This window comes from Oxyura jamaicensis, chromosome 1 (genome assembly GCF_011077185.1).
Source record: "Oxyura jamaicensis isolate SHBP4307 breed ruddy duck chromosome 1, BPBGC_Ojam_1.0, whole genome shotgun sequence".
Classification (NCBI taxonomy): domain Eukaryota; kingdom Metazoa; phylum Chordata; class Aves; order Anseriformes; family Anatidae; genus Oxyura; species Oxyura jamaicensis.
Genome location: NC_048893.1, coordinates 14,465,095 through 14,479,503, shown reverse-complemented (window position 1 = coordinate 14,479,503; position 14,409 = coordinate 14,465,095). Strand labels below are relative to the sequence as shown.

Genomic DNA, 14,409 nt, shown 5'->3' with positions numbered 1-14,409 from the left:
ACTGCAGGTTGAACAGCTCTGCCACATACAGGAATCGAGCTTTCTGCGTAAGAAAGTGAAACCAAGCAGCAGCCGAGACCAAACTCCACTCTTCCTCTTCATTCACTCCTGTATTACTACTGTATTTGGATTCCCAAAACAAAACCTGCATGTGCCCTCTCCTCTTCCATTCTGTTGTAGAACTTTTAAAGAAATACATTAGACTTGAATCCATGTAAATAATCTACTGCCATGAGTTCCATATAACAGCTTATTTTTTCAATTTATTAGAAAGTTATTTAACACTTACCAAGAAACAAGATGATCAGTAAAACTATTATTGTAAGGAACATCCTGTTCCAAAAAACGGCTATTTTGCTCCATAGAGGAATCATAAAAATCTTCTGCCATCTGTAAAATAGCATTGTGTTATTCAAAATAATTAAACACTAGAAGAAAAGCGTAATATAACCTCACGGAAGAAAGCCTTGTTATTGATATGAGACTTAAGTAAGGTCTCTAAACAGCTGTTTTAACTGCAATATAATTTAGATTAGGTATATATAACTTCCAACAATTCAACAGGCTAGCTTTTTTTCCCCTCTCATTCTCAATCCAGGCAAAGACAGTTGGTTCAACACAAAAAGGTATCATATGGTAGCAGGTACTCTCCAGATGTGTTTTATTTTAGATTTTATTTTAGCATTACTTTGTGTTTGTTCCTGACTGCTATCGCAATTCAGGGATGGGGTGAAGACTGTAAAATCTGTCATTTTTCTACCCAACTATACTCCTTGTTGCCAAGTTGAAAACAAAAACAAACCAAAACACCCACAAAACCAACCCCCCATGAATTAAGATCGTCTCCAGCATCTTTCTTCAGAAGGGTCATCTTTTACATTGATGAGTCTGCATAATTATAAAGTAGTAGGACCTACTACATTCTAACATATAAATGACAATAACAGGACAAGTCTCATGTTTTTATTTTATCAAGAATCCCTTTCAAGAGCATCAATTTTTTGGCTAATGAAACAGCTTCAGACAGGAAGAGCTGCAAAAGTGGTAAAGACCACTTATTTTTCTTTTAAACAACCATCTCTTTAATATTACTACATGGAGGGATCCGCAAGAATTCACACTTAAAGAACAAATAAAGAACATCTGGGATGCTCAAATGAATTTAAACCCAGAAGAGACAACAACAGACCAGACAGCTCTCTTTGCTGCAGGTTAGAATCAGTGCTACTGCATAAATACATACCTTCTTATGCTATAAAGGATGTAATGCAGACACACTAGTCAGCATCTAATTAACCAGGTAACATTTCCAAATTTTGTTAGGACTATTTACATTTTGCAGAGACGATTAGAATTTGTCCTCTAAGTAGTTTCCAATCTACTATGAACTTAACTTAGACAGTAGTATCACCTCCAACAATGTTCTGCACCAGAAAGAATTAAGAATTATTTTAGCATTTTATGTGCAATAATTCCATTTAAATATTTTGATATAATCTGAATTCTTTATAACAGACAGTCGTAGTCTGTATTGACCAAAAAGCTACTTACTTTAATTAAGCCAAGTTACAACTCAAATGAAACCTACTTGTTAACTCTTTACATACGTGATTCTTCATGTCTTAGGCCAATCTCCACTTAAGAAGCGATTCCCTGATGTGAACTTCTTAGACCAACTATATTGCTAAGTTATATTAAGGCTAAAAATTCTCTCTCTTTACTGCAAAGTATCCCTACATTATATCTTCATGCTTATTTTTCCTTCAACAAGTAACGTTAACTTTTATTAATGCTGTATTGCCTTTTGGTGACAGAAGCCACATAAATATAATCCTTCCAAATTACAATACTGGCAGCCACGGTAGCTGCTGCAATCACTTGGCAGTACAATTCTGTCTTTTTGGGTACTTGCATTTTTATGTTGTCAATATACTTGTTCCCCAGGAACTTAAAATCCTTTTAGCAAATTTGAAGAGGAGTTCGTTACCCAAAAAACCGCACAGGCACAAGAGATGCAAACTATCTGTTTCTTGACTGATGAGGAAACAGAAACTTCGACGAACAGCAGTTTCACATTTCTCTAGCTGCGCATGCTTTACCCTGTGACAGAACCAGCTCTCAGGCTGCCAAGATGCAGAACTGCTGCCCTCCAACACTCTCACAACAGCTACACCCAATCTTTAACCCTATAAGATTCCTGTGGCAGTTTTGCTAACAAGATAATTGACCACATCACAAAGGATAAAATTATTTAATTATTTCAGAAACTATTGTTTGAAAGAATAACTGAATGCCACAAATCAAACATAAAACGAATCCACTGTATGTTATTAAAAGCACTGTTTTTAAAGTTTGAACAATTTTTAGTAGCTGAATTTGTTTTTCAGCTTCAAAGACTCAATTCAGGTCCTATTTAAGTCATCATTGAAACCTGTTTCAGTACTCTCAATGTGTCATCAGCCTGAAGAAACTGTTGCAGCTAGTTGCCTCACATAAGCCATTATTATTAATAATCTGATTACAACTCCCACAATGCTTTTCCCTTCTTACATACAATTGCACTTCTGATTAGAATACAGAAGAAAACACGGAAACTCAACAATCTATGTTGAAATGCTGAATTCCTCTTAAGTTGCGATACTGGCTGCAGAGGATAAAACCGTTTTCAAGACTGTCCCATGGGTTTAAATTGTCAAATTATAACTCTGCACACTGCAATTTTTTGTTTTAGGTCTTGTTGCTTAACATATTACAGTAAAAACTGAATTCTTCATTCTGAATATATCTAAAGATGCAGAAAAAAAACATTTATCAGTTTTATACAGCACTGAGACAGCGGCAAATTTTCTGAACTTTTTTTTTAGTTACTAGTATTCTGCAAAGAAACCACAACTGTTCCTATAGCATCATGTGGAGAAGCTAGCTGTATTTCTTCAGAAGAAATAAAAAGAGCATTACCAAATTTGAACAGCTACTTAGAAGAAACAATCTTAAGACAACACTACAAGCCAGGCCTCTGCATATAATGGGGGTAATTAACACATTCTGTTTCTGTTTTATTTCTTTCCCTTACTAAGGGCATTTGCAAGAACAAATCATTTTTCTTAACGTTTATATTGTGTTCCAGAAGAACTACTATTTTATTCTGCTTATATACTTTTATGGAGGCTTTTGTTACAGCAGTCCTGAACCTTCTGCATCAAGCTGAAGCCTTTTTTTAAACAAATGACCACAAATTTCTTACAAGCCTTACACGTCTTACAAGCCTACACATGGTTAGCTGAAATGTCACATGTGCCTTATCAGTTGTGCACCCACAATGCCCAGTGCACACCAAAACGCTGCAGACTTGATAAACAGCTCTTGAGAAGGCCGCTGTGTCATCTCATTTCCTAGTTCACAGCAAGGGGAGGCAGAAAACTTCCTGCATGCTGGCTGCTCCAAAATCAACACCAAGTCTTCCCCCTGAAGTGAGCAGGGGGGTCAAAAAAATTACCAGTGGGTTTAAAAAAAAAAAAAAAAAAGCTCCTTCACAGCTTTAAAGAGCGTTAAGCTCCTTCAGAAAGGCTTTGGTTTCCTGAAACGCCTGACACTCGTGTCAAAATGAGCACACTTAGATCCCAACTAGCTCAAGCTGCAGCAAAGCTGAACGTTTACCAAAAGGAAAAGCTCATAAAGCAGGCGAGAAGCACGCAGCTAACTCCTACCTCAAGGGAGAAATAAACGGCAGGCAGAGCACGAGGATCACTGCTACTTCTCCGTACAGGAAGGTGGCAACTGCCGTCCACTGGAAAGTCATCGTCCCCGGCGGCCTGCGGGGCTGAGCGCGACTCGGGCGGGCCCCCGCACTGTCGAGAGCTGGTTGGAATTTCAGAGAGTAGAAAAAATATTTTTAGGACAACTTAACGGGGGTGTCCCTACCGTGCCGAGCTCTCCCCTCGCTCCGGCCGCTCGGCCGCAGGCAGCACGCAGCGGGCCGGCCTCCCCCATCGCCGCCGCAGCGCCCGGCCGGGCAGGGCAGGGAGCGGCCCCCGCGAGCCCCCTGCAGCCCCCCGGCTCCCTCCTGCCTCTCCCCCCGGCCCGGCAGCCCCGAGCCCGTCCCGCCCCGCCCCGCTTCCCCCCCCCCGCGGCCTCCCGGCCTTTCGCAACCTGCCGGGCTCCGCGGCCCGATGGCGGCGAGCCGCTCTGCAAAGGGCGGGGAGCGGGGCCTCGGGCCGGGGAACGGGGCAGGGGGCTGCGGACAGGCGGCGGGGCCGTTCCTCGCCGCCGGCGCTGAGGAGAGGCAGAGCGGGCACGGCCGGCGGGATGTGGGGCGGCACCGGGCTGACTGACACGGCGGGGAGCCGGGGGCGGTGCCGAGCTGGGCGCCTGCCGGGGCTGGCAGCGGGGCCTCAGGCTCGGTTAGGGACAGGACGGGACGGGACGGTGCGGGAGGGCCCCGCAGGTGCCGCCGTGGTGGGTCTGGGGTCCCCCCGCAGTGTCTGAAGGCATCGCTGGTGCCCGCGGTGCCACGCTGGGGTTCGGCTCTGGACGGGGAATCAGGACTGGGGGCCCCTGTGGAAGCTGGAACTCCAGTCCCTGGTGAAAGGCTTGCAAATACTCAGGGACCACTCCTCTGGTGGAAAACACAAGGATCTACACGCTAATATTGGTTAAAATCAGCACTTTTTTTTTTTTTTTTTTTTTTTTTTTTTTAAATTTAGGCAACAGCTAGAAGCATTTTACTGCAGGAACCTGCTGTGATCATTGTACTGCTTCATGACTCCAGCTTATTCGATCAAGGCCTTTGACTCTTTGACTCTGTGACTCGACTCTCTAATGTGCTCATCAGTTTCTGAAGTTCAAGTTAACTACTGCCTCCCCTCCTCCCCCCGGAAGCATTGCACTTCCCTAGTGTGTGAAGATCATGTAAAGCTGTATTCACAAAGTGCTGCCGTTATTCATAAAGACACCACCATATCAATCAAACAAGGCCTCAGGCACTGTCAGAAAGGTCTGTTTGGACCTCACAATAAAACTACATTCCTTCAAAAAGTCCTCTTCTGTCCTGTGTTGGGTGTGGTGCTTTTCACCAGCATAAGTCTCCAGGCACGTTACCTCCATGCAGTTATCCATTTTCCCATTTCTCAACCATCTTAGCCACCCTTGTAACTCCCCTTTGCAGTGGGTAACCCTCCCCTCATCACTTTTCCCCATCTGTACCCACATTCGGTATTTGATGGCATTACTTAGGTAATCTAGGCCTCATGTAGAATTACTGAGGTACTGATACAGTTATCAGGCATTGCATAGTTTCTAGTCCTGAAGGGACTGCCAAAACTTCAGTTATTTGTGTATTTCAGCTGTTTTTCACATAACTCCTGCTTAACCACAGAGCCCAGACAGCAGTGTGATTTGCCTGTGATCCAAACAGCCCCTGGGATGCTCATCAGAGGTTACCTGGCCTAGCTGAGCATGACCAGCCTTCTTGACACAACTGCCTGAGGTGCTTTGGGGAATTCTGTCCCAATTAATTTCCATCAAAATGACTACTTCATTCAGTTCTGGTGCCCCTGACATAGGAAGGACATGGACTTGTTGGACTGAGTCCAGAAGAGGGCCACAAGGTTGATCAAGGGGCTGGAGCCCCTCTCCTATAAAGGGAGATTAGATTAGACATTAGGAAGAAATTATTTACCTTGAGGGTGGTAAGGCAGTGGAACAGGTTGCCCAGAGAAGCTGTGGCTGCCCCATCCCTGGAGGTGTTCAAGGCCAGGCTGGATGGGGCTTTGGGCAACCTGGTCTGGTGGGAGGTGTCCCTGCCCATGGCAGGGGGTTGGAATTGGGTGATCCTTAAGGATCCCTCCCAACCCAAACCATTCTAAGATTCTATGACACAGATCAAATAGTGTGAGTAGTAGCTCTTTGTTTCTCCAATCTATTGGAAGTGAAATGTGTTAGGAAGTCTTTGTATATACAGTTCCGAGCAGTTGTTTACAGCTGCTCTCCATGTGAAATCACTTGCATTTACATTTTCCCAGGTCTGTGACTTGGGGATTATTGTCAGCGTGTTAATGTTTTCCTAGTTGCTGCCAAACAATGTCTGGATGAAAGGTTATATCCCAAATAATTGTTTATCCATAGCAAATATCGGACAGTAATACTACCAGCCATTTCAATCCAATCTACACTATGGAAACAGCCTGGGTTTTAAGAAATATTTCTAACATGTTTTCATAAACATGTAATCAAAAGCATTGACAAAACATAACCTCTTAATATGGTTATTACATTTTAGCTATTGGCCTACAGCCATTATGCTTTATTGAAGCTGTTAAAATGTTATTAAAGACTTTCCTTTAATTCCAGAGCAGTTTCCATTTCTGAGCTGCTTACTCACCTCTTACTAACACTATAGGCTGCCCTCCCAGTAGCCCAGCTGCATACATTTGCACATCCTCCCGGCCAGAGAGTCCGAGTCTGCTTTTTCACTTCAGGGGCTCTGTAAGATCTCTGAAAGGTTACTGCTGTGTGTGCTTCAACTGCAACTGCTGAGTGTTCCCACTAACCTGGGATGAGATCCAAGGTAGCAGAGGAACAGAGTAACTTTTTGAAAACTGAAAAGCTCTTAGAAAATGGAAAACTGAGTACCTGATGATGTTGCAAATAACATAAGCAGGGAAGGAATACGCCTGGTGGCTTTAAACTTGCAGTTTTCCCATATTCAAAAGGCTTATAATAAGAAATAAAAACCACACCAAAACTAACTGCCATAGGGGTATCTTTAGCGATTTACCTATATATAAACAGTATAGGCTGTTTGAAATATGGCTTTAAGACGCAAATTTTGCAGTTTATTCTGTGTCAACACAATGAAATGTGTTCAGATGCAGACAAAATTGATAAGGGGAAGGAGGCATACAAATCAACTCTCAACCGTTTGTTTCACCTGCAAAAAGGGATGATAAACTTCCATCGACTATTATGATCCATAATTGGCCAGATCATTAATTACTAACTATATTAACTGTACTTCAGGCAGAAATCTCTGACTGATATCACACAGGCACAACAACTGCTGCCTTCAAAATCATCATGTATTCAGTTCCTAAATAGGTCAAGGTACTTCAAGTCTTCTAAAATACAATTTCCCAACTAATAAGTCTTGCATTTGTGTTACTTGATTATAATAAATAACTTTGCTCCTTGTGGCTAATAGGGCATTTCATAGCAAATGGTGATTTGTTTGCCAAATCATAAAAATCCTAGGTAAATGCTAACACAAGACTTGATTAATACTTTAAAGAATCTCTTTCCTATACAAGTCAGTTGTGTAGTTTTACATTTAAATTTTGATGCAGGAGGCTCAAGACAATTTCAGAACTGAGGAGAATTACACTATAGTAGAATGAACACGAGACTGGAAATTTAGCAGTACAAAATACAATGTCATGCAGTTAGGTAATAAGAACTGCTGTAAAATTGGGACTTCATAAATTACATGGAAAAGCTCAGAGATACATTAGTTAAAGAAAAGCAAGGCATTAGAAAGTGAAGTATTAATGCCGTTGTAGAAGACACCACTGGCATGTCACCTGGAATGCCATATGTAATTCTGCTCATCTCACTGCCAAGAGAACCTAACAAGCCAGAAGAATGAAGAAAGTAGTTGTCTGAAGGAATGGAGAACCTAACATGCCAAGAAAGGTTGAAAGAGATTGTCTCAATTACCCTAGGACAACAAAGCATGTCTGTGGTTTTTCATTTGTTAACTCATCAGGAGGATGATCGTATCAGAAGAGATATGTAACTTCGCTGTCCTGAATAGTGAACTAGACTTGATGACTCATGTCATGCCTTTCAACTGTTGTATACCTAAATCAGTGTATATTCTCTACGAAAAATGAACAAGTCCTTTATGCCACTGCATAAAAATCACTTGAGAACATAGATATCTATACAATGGATTTGGGAAATGGCATCAGAAGCAACACACACCCTCTGCCATGTTGTCATAGTTTACAGTGCAATAAACAAATTACTATTGTATATGAAAACAAGTAATTTATTAAGAAAATTCAGAACTACTCACTTGTATATTCATGGAAGTACTTGAGTTAGAAAATGAAGAAAATTATTGTATGAATTTCAGTGTAAACATAGAAAGGAAACAAATTATCTGATTACAAATAATTGTACTGCACAGATTTGTGAAATTTCCTCTGCAGAACAAATGCAGCTGGTGTGCAATGTTATTATCTTGTTCTAATTTTCACTGTTCTCCTATACAAAGATCCAAAGCCAAGTGGCCGTCATGCTTTGATAAGCAACATGCCTGCAGGCAGAAAGGATGTAGGAGCCCCACTGGGAGAATCTGTCGGCTTTTCTTTGACCTATAACGTTCTGGTTTGGTAGATAATTCCTTTAATCTTTTATATGATTACTATATAGTAGATAATCAATACCGTATTTGGTTACATTGAACTTTCAGGTCTTGTATTCTAGATTCAGCTAGGTCTGTACTTCGTTTAAATTATCTCTTCAGTTTACTCTTTCCTTCTTTCTGTCGTTTTAAATGCATTCCAGGTTTCTTTCACTATATGGAAGTATAGATTTTTTCTGAGTTATAAATAAGTTTGGAAAGTTTTAGATTGCAAAAGGAACATCTAATTTGAGAGGGTACTACACTGGGCTTCAAGGTCTCACAGTATTGTAAAGTCTACTCAAATTTAAAAGCACATCTTATGTCAGTTACAGCAAATACTTCTAGAATTGCTCCCTTTGGATTCTTTTGGTCTGAAAATCTTGGTATTACTTATGAGCAGCCTGATTTTAAGAAGTTTCACTTTAAAAAAGCCTTAGGTTTGCTAACATATTGCTGTAAGCAATTGTCTGGTGAAAAATTAAATTACTGGAGTCTTACAATAGTCAGTTCTCTGTACAGTCATGTATTGTAAATAGAATTATGCATTTGTGGAATATGGAGTGAAAGATGATATAAAAATACTAAAAATATAAACTATCAGCCTCATCATGTTAAACTGTATTGAAAAATATTTACATGGTTATGAATTTGGCTAATAATTAGAAGCCCAAGTAAAACTGTAACAATGCATCAGCAATTGCAAAATACAAGTTTACATACAACTAGAATACTTTCAGTTAGCACACGCCATAATGATCATTCAGATAATCTAGAACTGCTGAGGTACTTGATAAAACATTAAAAACTTTTTTTTCTTGTTTTGAAGTTATCCGTTCCATCATGTACATTAGGTGGTGGTGAAAACACGTAAAAGGTGTTCCGTGCTCAAGAGCAATGTTAACCCAGTCCTGGATGCACTTCAAAGGCGTTTCTTCATATCCTGCAAACATTGCTGGATTTGCTAGGAGCCCTCGAGCCACCATTACACCTTCAAATTTCAGATTAAAGAAGTAAGTTACATTATAGTTAAATTTAACATTATTTTTTACAGCACCCATAGCATACCAATAGCAAACATTAGGACAAGTAATGGGAGAATAACAGGGAGGAGTATTATATATTTATGCCAAAGAAATCAGTTTAACAACCCAAGCCCCATAGTACCTATATCACCTGGCATATTCTTACAGAAATTCCAAAGCAAAACGTAGGACACAGAAACCTTTCTTCCCTACTTTTTAAAAAGCAATTCAAAAGTATTTTGTTTTATTCATTACACACATATAAGCCCATCTTTTTAACACAAAATTATGACGGAAAGACACAAGAGTAGTAAAATGCTGAAGTTATTTTTAGCGCAACTCAGCTGATTCACTGACCTAGAATCATTCTTCCATAAACAGCTCACTTGCTCAGTTATAGAGATCTCAGGGTTCTTGGTCTGTGGTAAATCTTTGCTTTCTGAATAAGCCGGAGTATTTGCAACTATATTCCCAAATTGTTAGATAAATTCAGCCAAGTTCTACTGCAGTATTTCTGCAACAAAGGGATTGTTTTTCTGCACCGTCAACATATAATCTATCACGCTTAGTCTCTTCTCACAAAATAGGATGATCAAAAAAGAAAATGTTTTCAGGACTCTAAATGACAGAAAAAATCCACAAAGTTTCTAGTTTATATTTATTATATTTGTATCTACATTATATTTTGATCTATAGTTTGGTATTTTATATTTTTGTTATTCAAGAAAGTCAGAAGGGATACAAGAACGTTCTTTTGCAGTATGTTTTCTTCCTGCTTTGTATTTGTGGGGAAAGCCACTATAGCAGCATGGCCGTTTGGTGCAACTAGTTTTTGTTGTTACTTCTAAACACCAATAATGTCAAAAGAAACCCGCCACGTGAGTTCTTCCTAAATGACAATAAACTGGGAGGCGTGGTTGACTCCATCAAGGGTAGAGGGGCCATGCAGAGAGATCTTAACAATATGAAGTTTAACAAGAGCGAGTGCCAGGTTCTGCACCTGAAAAGGGGCAACCCTGGCTGTACGTACAGACTGGGAGATGAGAGGCTGGAGAGGCGTAATTATTCTACGATTCTGTGATTCCCTATGACACTGACTGCTCTTCTCTGTTCTTTTATACTCTAGCTGTAAGACTCAAAGTGTGTAGATCCAGATCCCTTCTTTGAGATATATACTGAACTTGTTTGGAACCACAGACAGTTGTAGGAAACTGCTGCGACCAAGTAACTGCAGAGCAATCCTTTACTCCAAAATTTTACCACTGAAGGGTAAGGCAACCTAAAATCTGTTGCTGTGTGCAGGAAGTAGAGGTTTCCAAGCTAAAGTTTACTGTTCTGTAAAAAGATGATCAGCTCCATAAAGAGATAGAATGGATGTCTGAAGGTCCCTCCTGAACTCCACTACCAAGTGATGACATAGCATAACTAAGCAAAGAGCTTTTGTAGCTTACCTCCAATATCTATCTGTGGCTTTGAATAACAATGCTCTGGTGCTTTGATGATTACAAGTGTTTGTATTTATTAGTTTAAAAGGCGTCTAAAACATCATCTTCCATTTGTCTCCTCAAAGAGTGAAAAGCGCTTAAACTAGGTCCTAATCATAGCCAAAATAGATACTTGGAAATTTAATTTGTAAGTTTACTTAGAAAATAGCATGTATTTCATCTTACCATCTGCTCCTGTCAGGTGATGAACATTTTCAGCATCTTTTAAAGTTTTAATGTCTCCATTAGCCACAATAGGTATAGACACACTTTCTTTAATTACTTTAATTGCATCGTAATGCACAGGCTGATGTCTTTCTTCTACATTTCTCCCGTGTACTGTAATCCATGAGACTCCAGTTGCTTCAGCTTTTTGACACAGGTCAACTGTTCTTTTTAAGTCTTCATGTATCCTAAAATTACAAGGAATAAAAACATTAGCTATTAAGTTACCCCAACTGTTTAAAAACCCTCATCCATAAGGAAGAGTTACCAGAGATTAGTATAAATAAAGAAAATACAACTGATGGAAGGTAAAAACATTTTGTTTCATATAGACATAAGAATTTAACACTGAAATCACTATATAATTTAGCATTTCCCAGTTATATCACATCTTTGAAGTATGCATGGTGAATTTTGTTGAGATTAAGTCAAGGGTGCACAAAAGATTCTAAAATAATTGTCATTATTTTGCATAATTTTGTTAAAAAAATCTGATTTATTATAATTCTCCTTTCCTAAGGGATTATAAACTGAATTGAAATTTAACCAACAAATATGCAAAAGCCACAGGAGATGTGAGGATAAATAGTGGATGAAGTGGATCAACAGTTTATACAGGTTTAGAAAGTGATGAAGGGAAGCAGAATGTGTCCTTACAGCAGCCGTGAGGACCAGTTCCCAGCTTTGTTATCTTGCCTTTTATAGGTGACTACAGTTGTGGCTCTGGCCCATAACAGCTCACAAAGTCCTCACAATTATAGAACATGCACTGCTTTTCTTTCATGGAATCCAAAACCATTTAACTTGTACTTTGGCTTCTTCTGGATTGCAAGAAAATTCTGGCAGCCACTCTGATATCTGTGTAAGTAGTCAAAGGCTGTGCTGGTGCATATGCCCTAACATATTCCTTTATCTTTAGAAAAGCATTAAAAGGATTTTTCCAAGTACCACAAAGAGCACTTACGTTAGACGTACCTTATTTTAATAGATACCGAAAATCTAGGGATGTCGATCTGATTCCGCACATGTCTCACCATATCTCGAACTAGCTCTGGTTTATTTATCAGGCAAGCACCATAACCTTCTGCCATTGCCCATCTTTAAAAGAAAAATAAGATTTGTATTCTACATTTGAAAAATGCATACCAATTTCAGTCAACTACATCAGTTTCTTTCTTTATAGCTTGTAGAATGTGTGGCTAAGTAAACAGAGATAGTCATGGCTGTAGTTTCCTGACGCATCTTCGCTGTGACACCAGCTTTCAGATCCTGGTTCAGTCTGTGTCTTGCTAACAGCATTTTGGACAAGTAACTAATCTCTTCCGGTTCAACTTTCTATCCACAAAATGGGCTTGTAAGGAAGATAAACTAATATTTCATTAACAATAGTTTAGATCATATATAATAGAAATAGGTTGATGTTTCCCCTACCATCAGGTCATGGATTTCTTCAGAACACAGAATGACTTGGGATTGAAAAGGACGATTTTCTTGAGCGGAATTAGAACCTGATTGCAATAACATCTTTTCTCTAGAGTGAAAACAATTACTTTTGATTGGACAACCTTTGCTTTTACTGAACAGCAGCATTTTTTTTAGCTTTATTTTTGTGTGCCTTAAACTAATTTTTCTTATATAGATCAAGTGTATGCAGTTTTACTGTACTGAAACCAGCATGCACATGAAATAAAGGATTCAAATGTAAGCATACATTTTTGTCCTAAAAGGAAGTTAAAGATGTTAAAGCTTGGCACACTTGGTTGCCATTAGCTTAGAAAAAGTGTTTTCTTCAGTGATCTCTTAAGTGTTTTGTCAAATACTGTAATTTTAAGCCAAGACAACCTAATTAGAATAAACAAATTAAGCATTTGGACCATTATATTATCTTTGCTTTCCTACATTTATTTTTGAGGGTTTTAGTTACAAAAAGACTGCCTGACAAGAGTGTAATAACTGGTTCTCAACTGAACCTGTTAGTGAGAATCTTTATTTGTGCATTACTACTCTGTTTCATTGCCAAAACAAAATCTTCATCAGTTTAAGTGAGAAGTAGATGACTAATTCACTGCATTTATAAACCTAATGAAAGATGGAGGGAATTCTGTTCAGTACGTCCTGAATAATATAATAGGTGTAATTGTATTTTAGAGACTATCCTTCAATTGCAGAAGTCTGAGATGTCAGGGACTTGCCTTGGTATTTTGGGAACTGCCGCACTGTTTCTCAAAACACTCTCCAAATTATTTTTCAGCAAAGCTCTTTTTCTGGGAGGTCAGGTGCTGCAGTGTGGCATTAGTAATGCATATTTAACAGCTGTTAAGTAGACATGGACACTTTACTTTTAAGCCAACACTCAATATGCCAGAAATGAAAAAGGTTCAAGTGGGGAAACATGCCTGGTTTTCCCAGTCTCACCATGGCGATTGGCATCTCAGAACACTCAGAACAATATTTTGCCACACACACATTTCTAACTGACAGTTCAAAAAGCTGTTTCAAACTCCAATTTTATTTTTAAGTTAAGTTATAAAAATGAAGGTCAGCATCCTTTGTTTCTCAAATTATTCCACCATATTTACCCTTTTTTTTCCCCAATAAAATTACCTCTGAGGACAGCCACAGTTTAAGTCTATTCCATCTGCGAAAGGACAGACGATACGAGCAGCGTCACATAAAACCTGCGCCTCTTTAGCAGCAAACTGAACAATCAATGGATTATCACCTACTCCAGTGAAAAGATATTTAGAGATTAAAAAAAAAAAAAAAAGGAAAAAAAATCTGAATTTTGAATGTTAGTGTTTAACTTAAAATTCTAAAAAATACATACTTGTTTACAATTGATCATTTCTTGTCAAAATCAAGAATTTGTTTAAAAGCAGCGTTATTAATTCAGTCTATTCAGAAAGTAACAATTGGAAAATAATTTCTTCAACTATCGTTCCATCAGATTGCGTATTGCTCCTGGATGTTCTTAGACTGAGAACAGCTAAACATTAAAAGCAAAATGAATAAAGACATCATTACTGCTACTGTATCTCCAACATTAATCATCTATCCATTCTCTAATTTGTTTATTATTTTCCCCATTACACCTCCATTATAACAATAAAATCTTGTAGGTCAAGCTACACTGTCATGTAATTTTTCAACTGATCCCTGCTGTTGCTATACTGAACTCTGAACAGTGCATGCACAACCAAATACACTCTGTCACTCCATTTCTGCCAGCATTTTTTCAGCTATTCTTCAGACCATAAAACAACAACTCTTGTAA

At 39.0% G+C, this 14,409-nt stretch overlaps 1 protein-coding gene across 2 annotated transcripts in view; it reads right to left on the bottom strand.

Annotated features, from left to right (window-relative positions):
- DUS4L (dihydrouridine synthase 4 like) overlaps window positions 1-14,409 on the bottom strand; it is a 40,351-nt gene that overhangs the window by 20,654 nt on the left and 5,288 nt on the right. The window contains exons 3-7 of one of the 2 annotated variants that reach the window (XM_035332457.1): window positions 13,740-13,857; window positions 12,111-12,233; window positions 11,087-11,323; window positions 3,708-3,800; window positions 290-390 (exon numbers count right to left, since the gene is read on the bottom strand). In XM_035332457.1, coding sequence (XP_035188348.1) covers window positions 290-390; window positions 3,708-3,800; window positions 11,087-11,323; window positions 12,111-12,233; window positions 13,740-13,857 — 672 coding nt within the window. Of the gene's footprint in view, window positions 1-289; window positions 391-3,707; window positions 3,801-6,807; window positions 9,393-11,086; window positions 11,324-12,110; window positions 12,234-13,739; window positions 13,858-14,409 lie in introns of those variants that run through there. The other variant, XM_035332450.1, reaches the window with a different exon arrangement.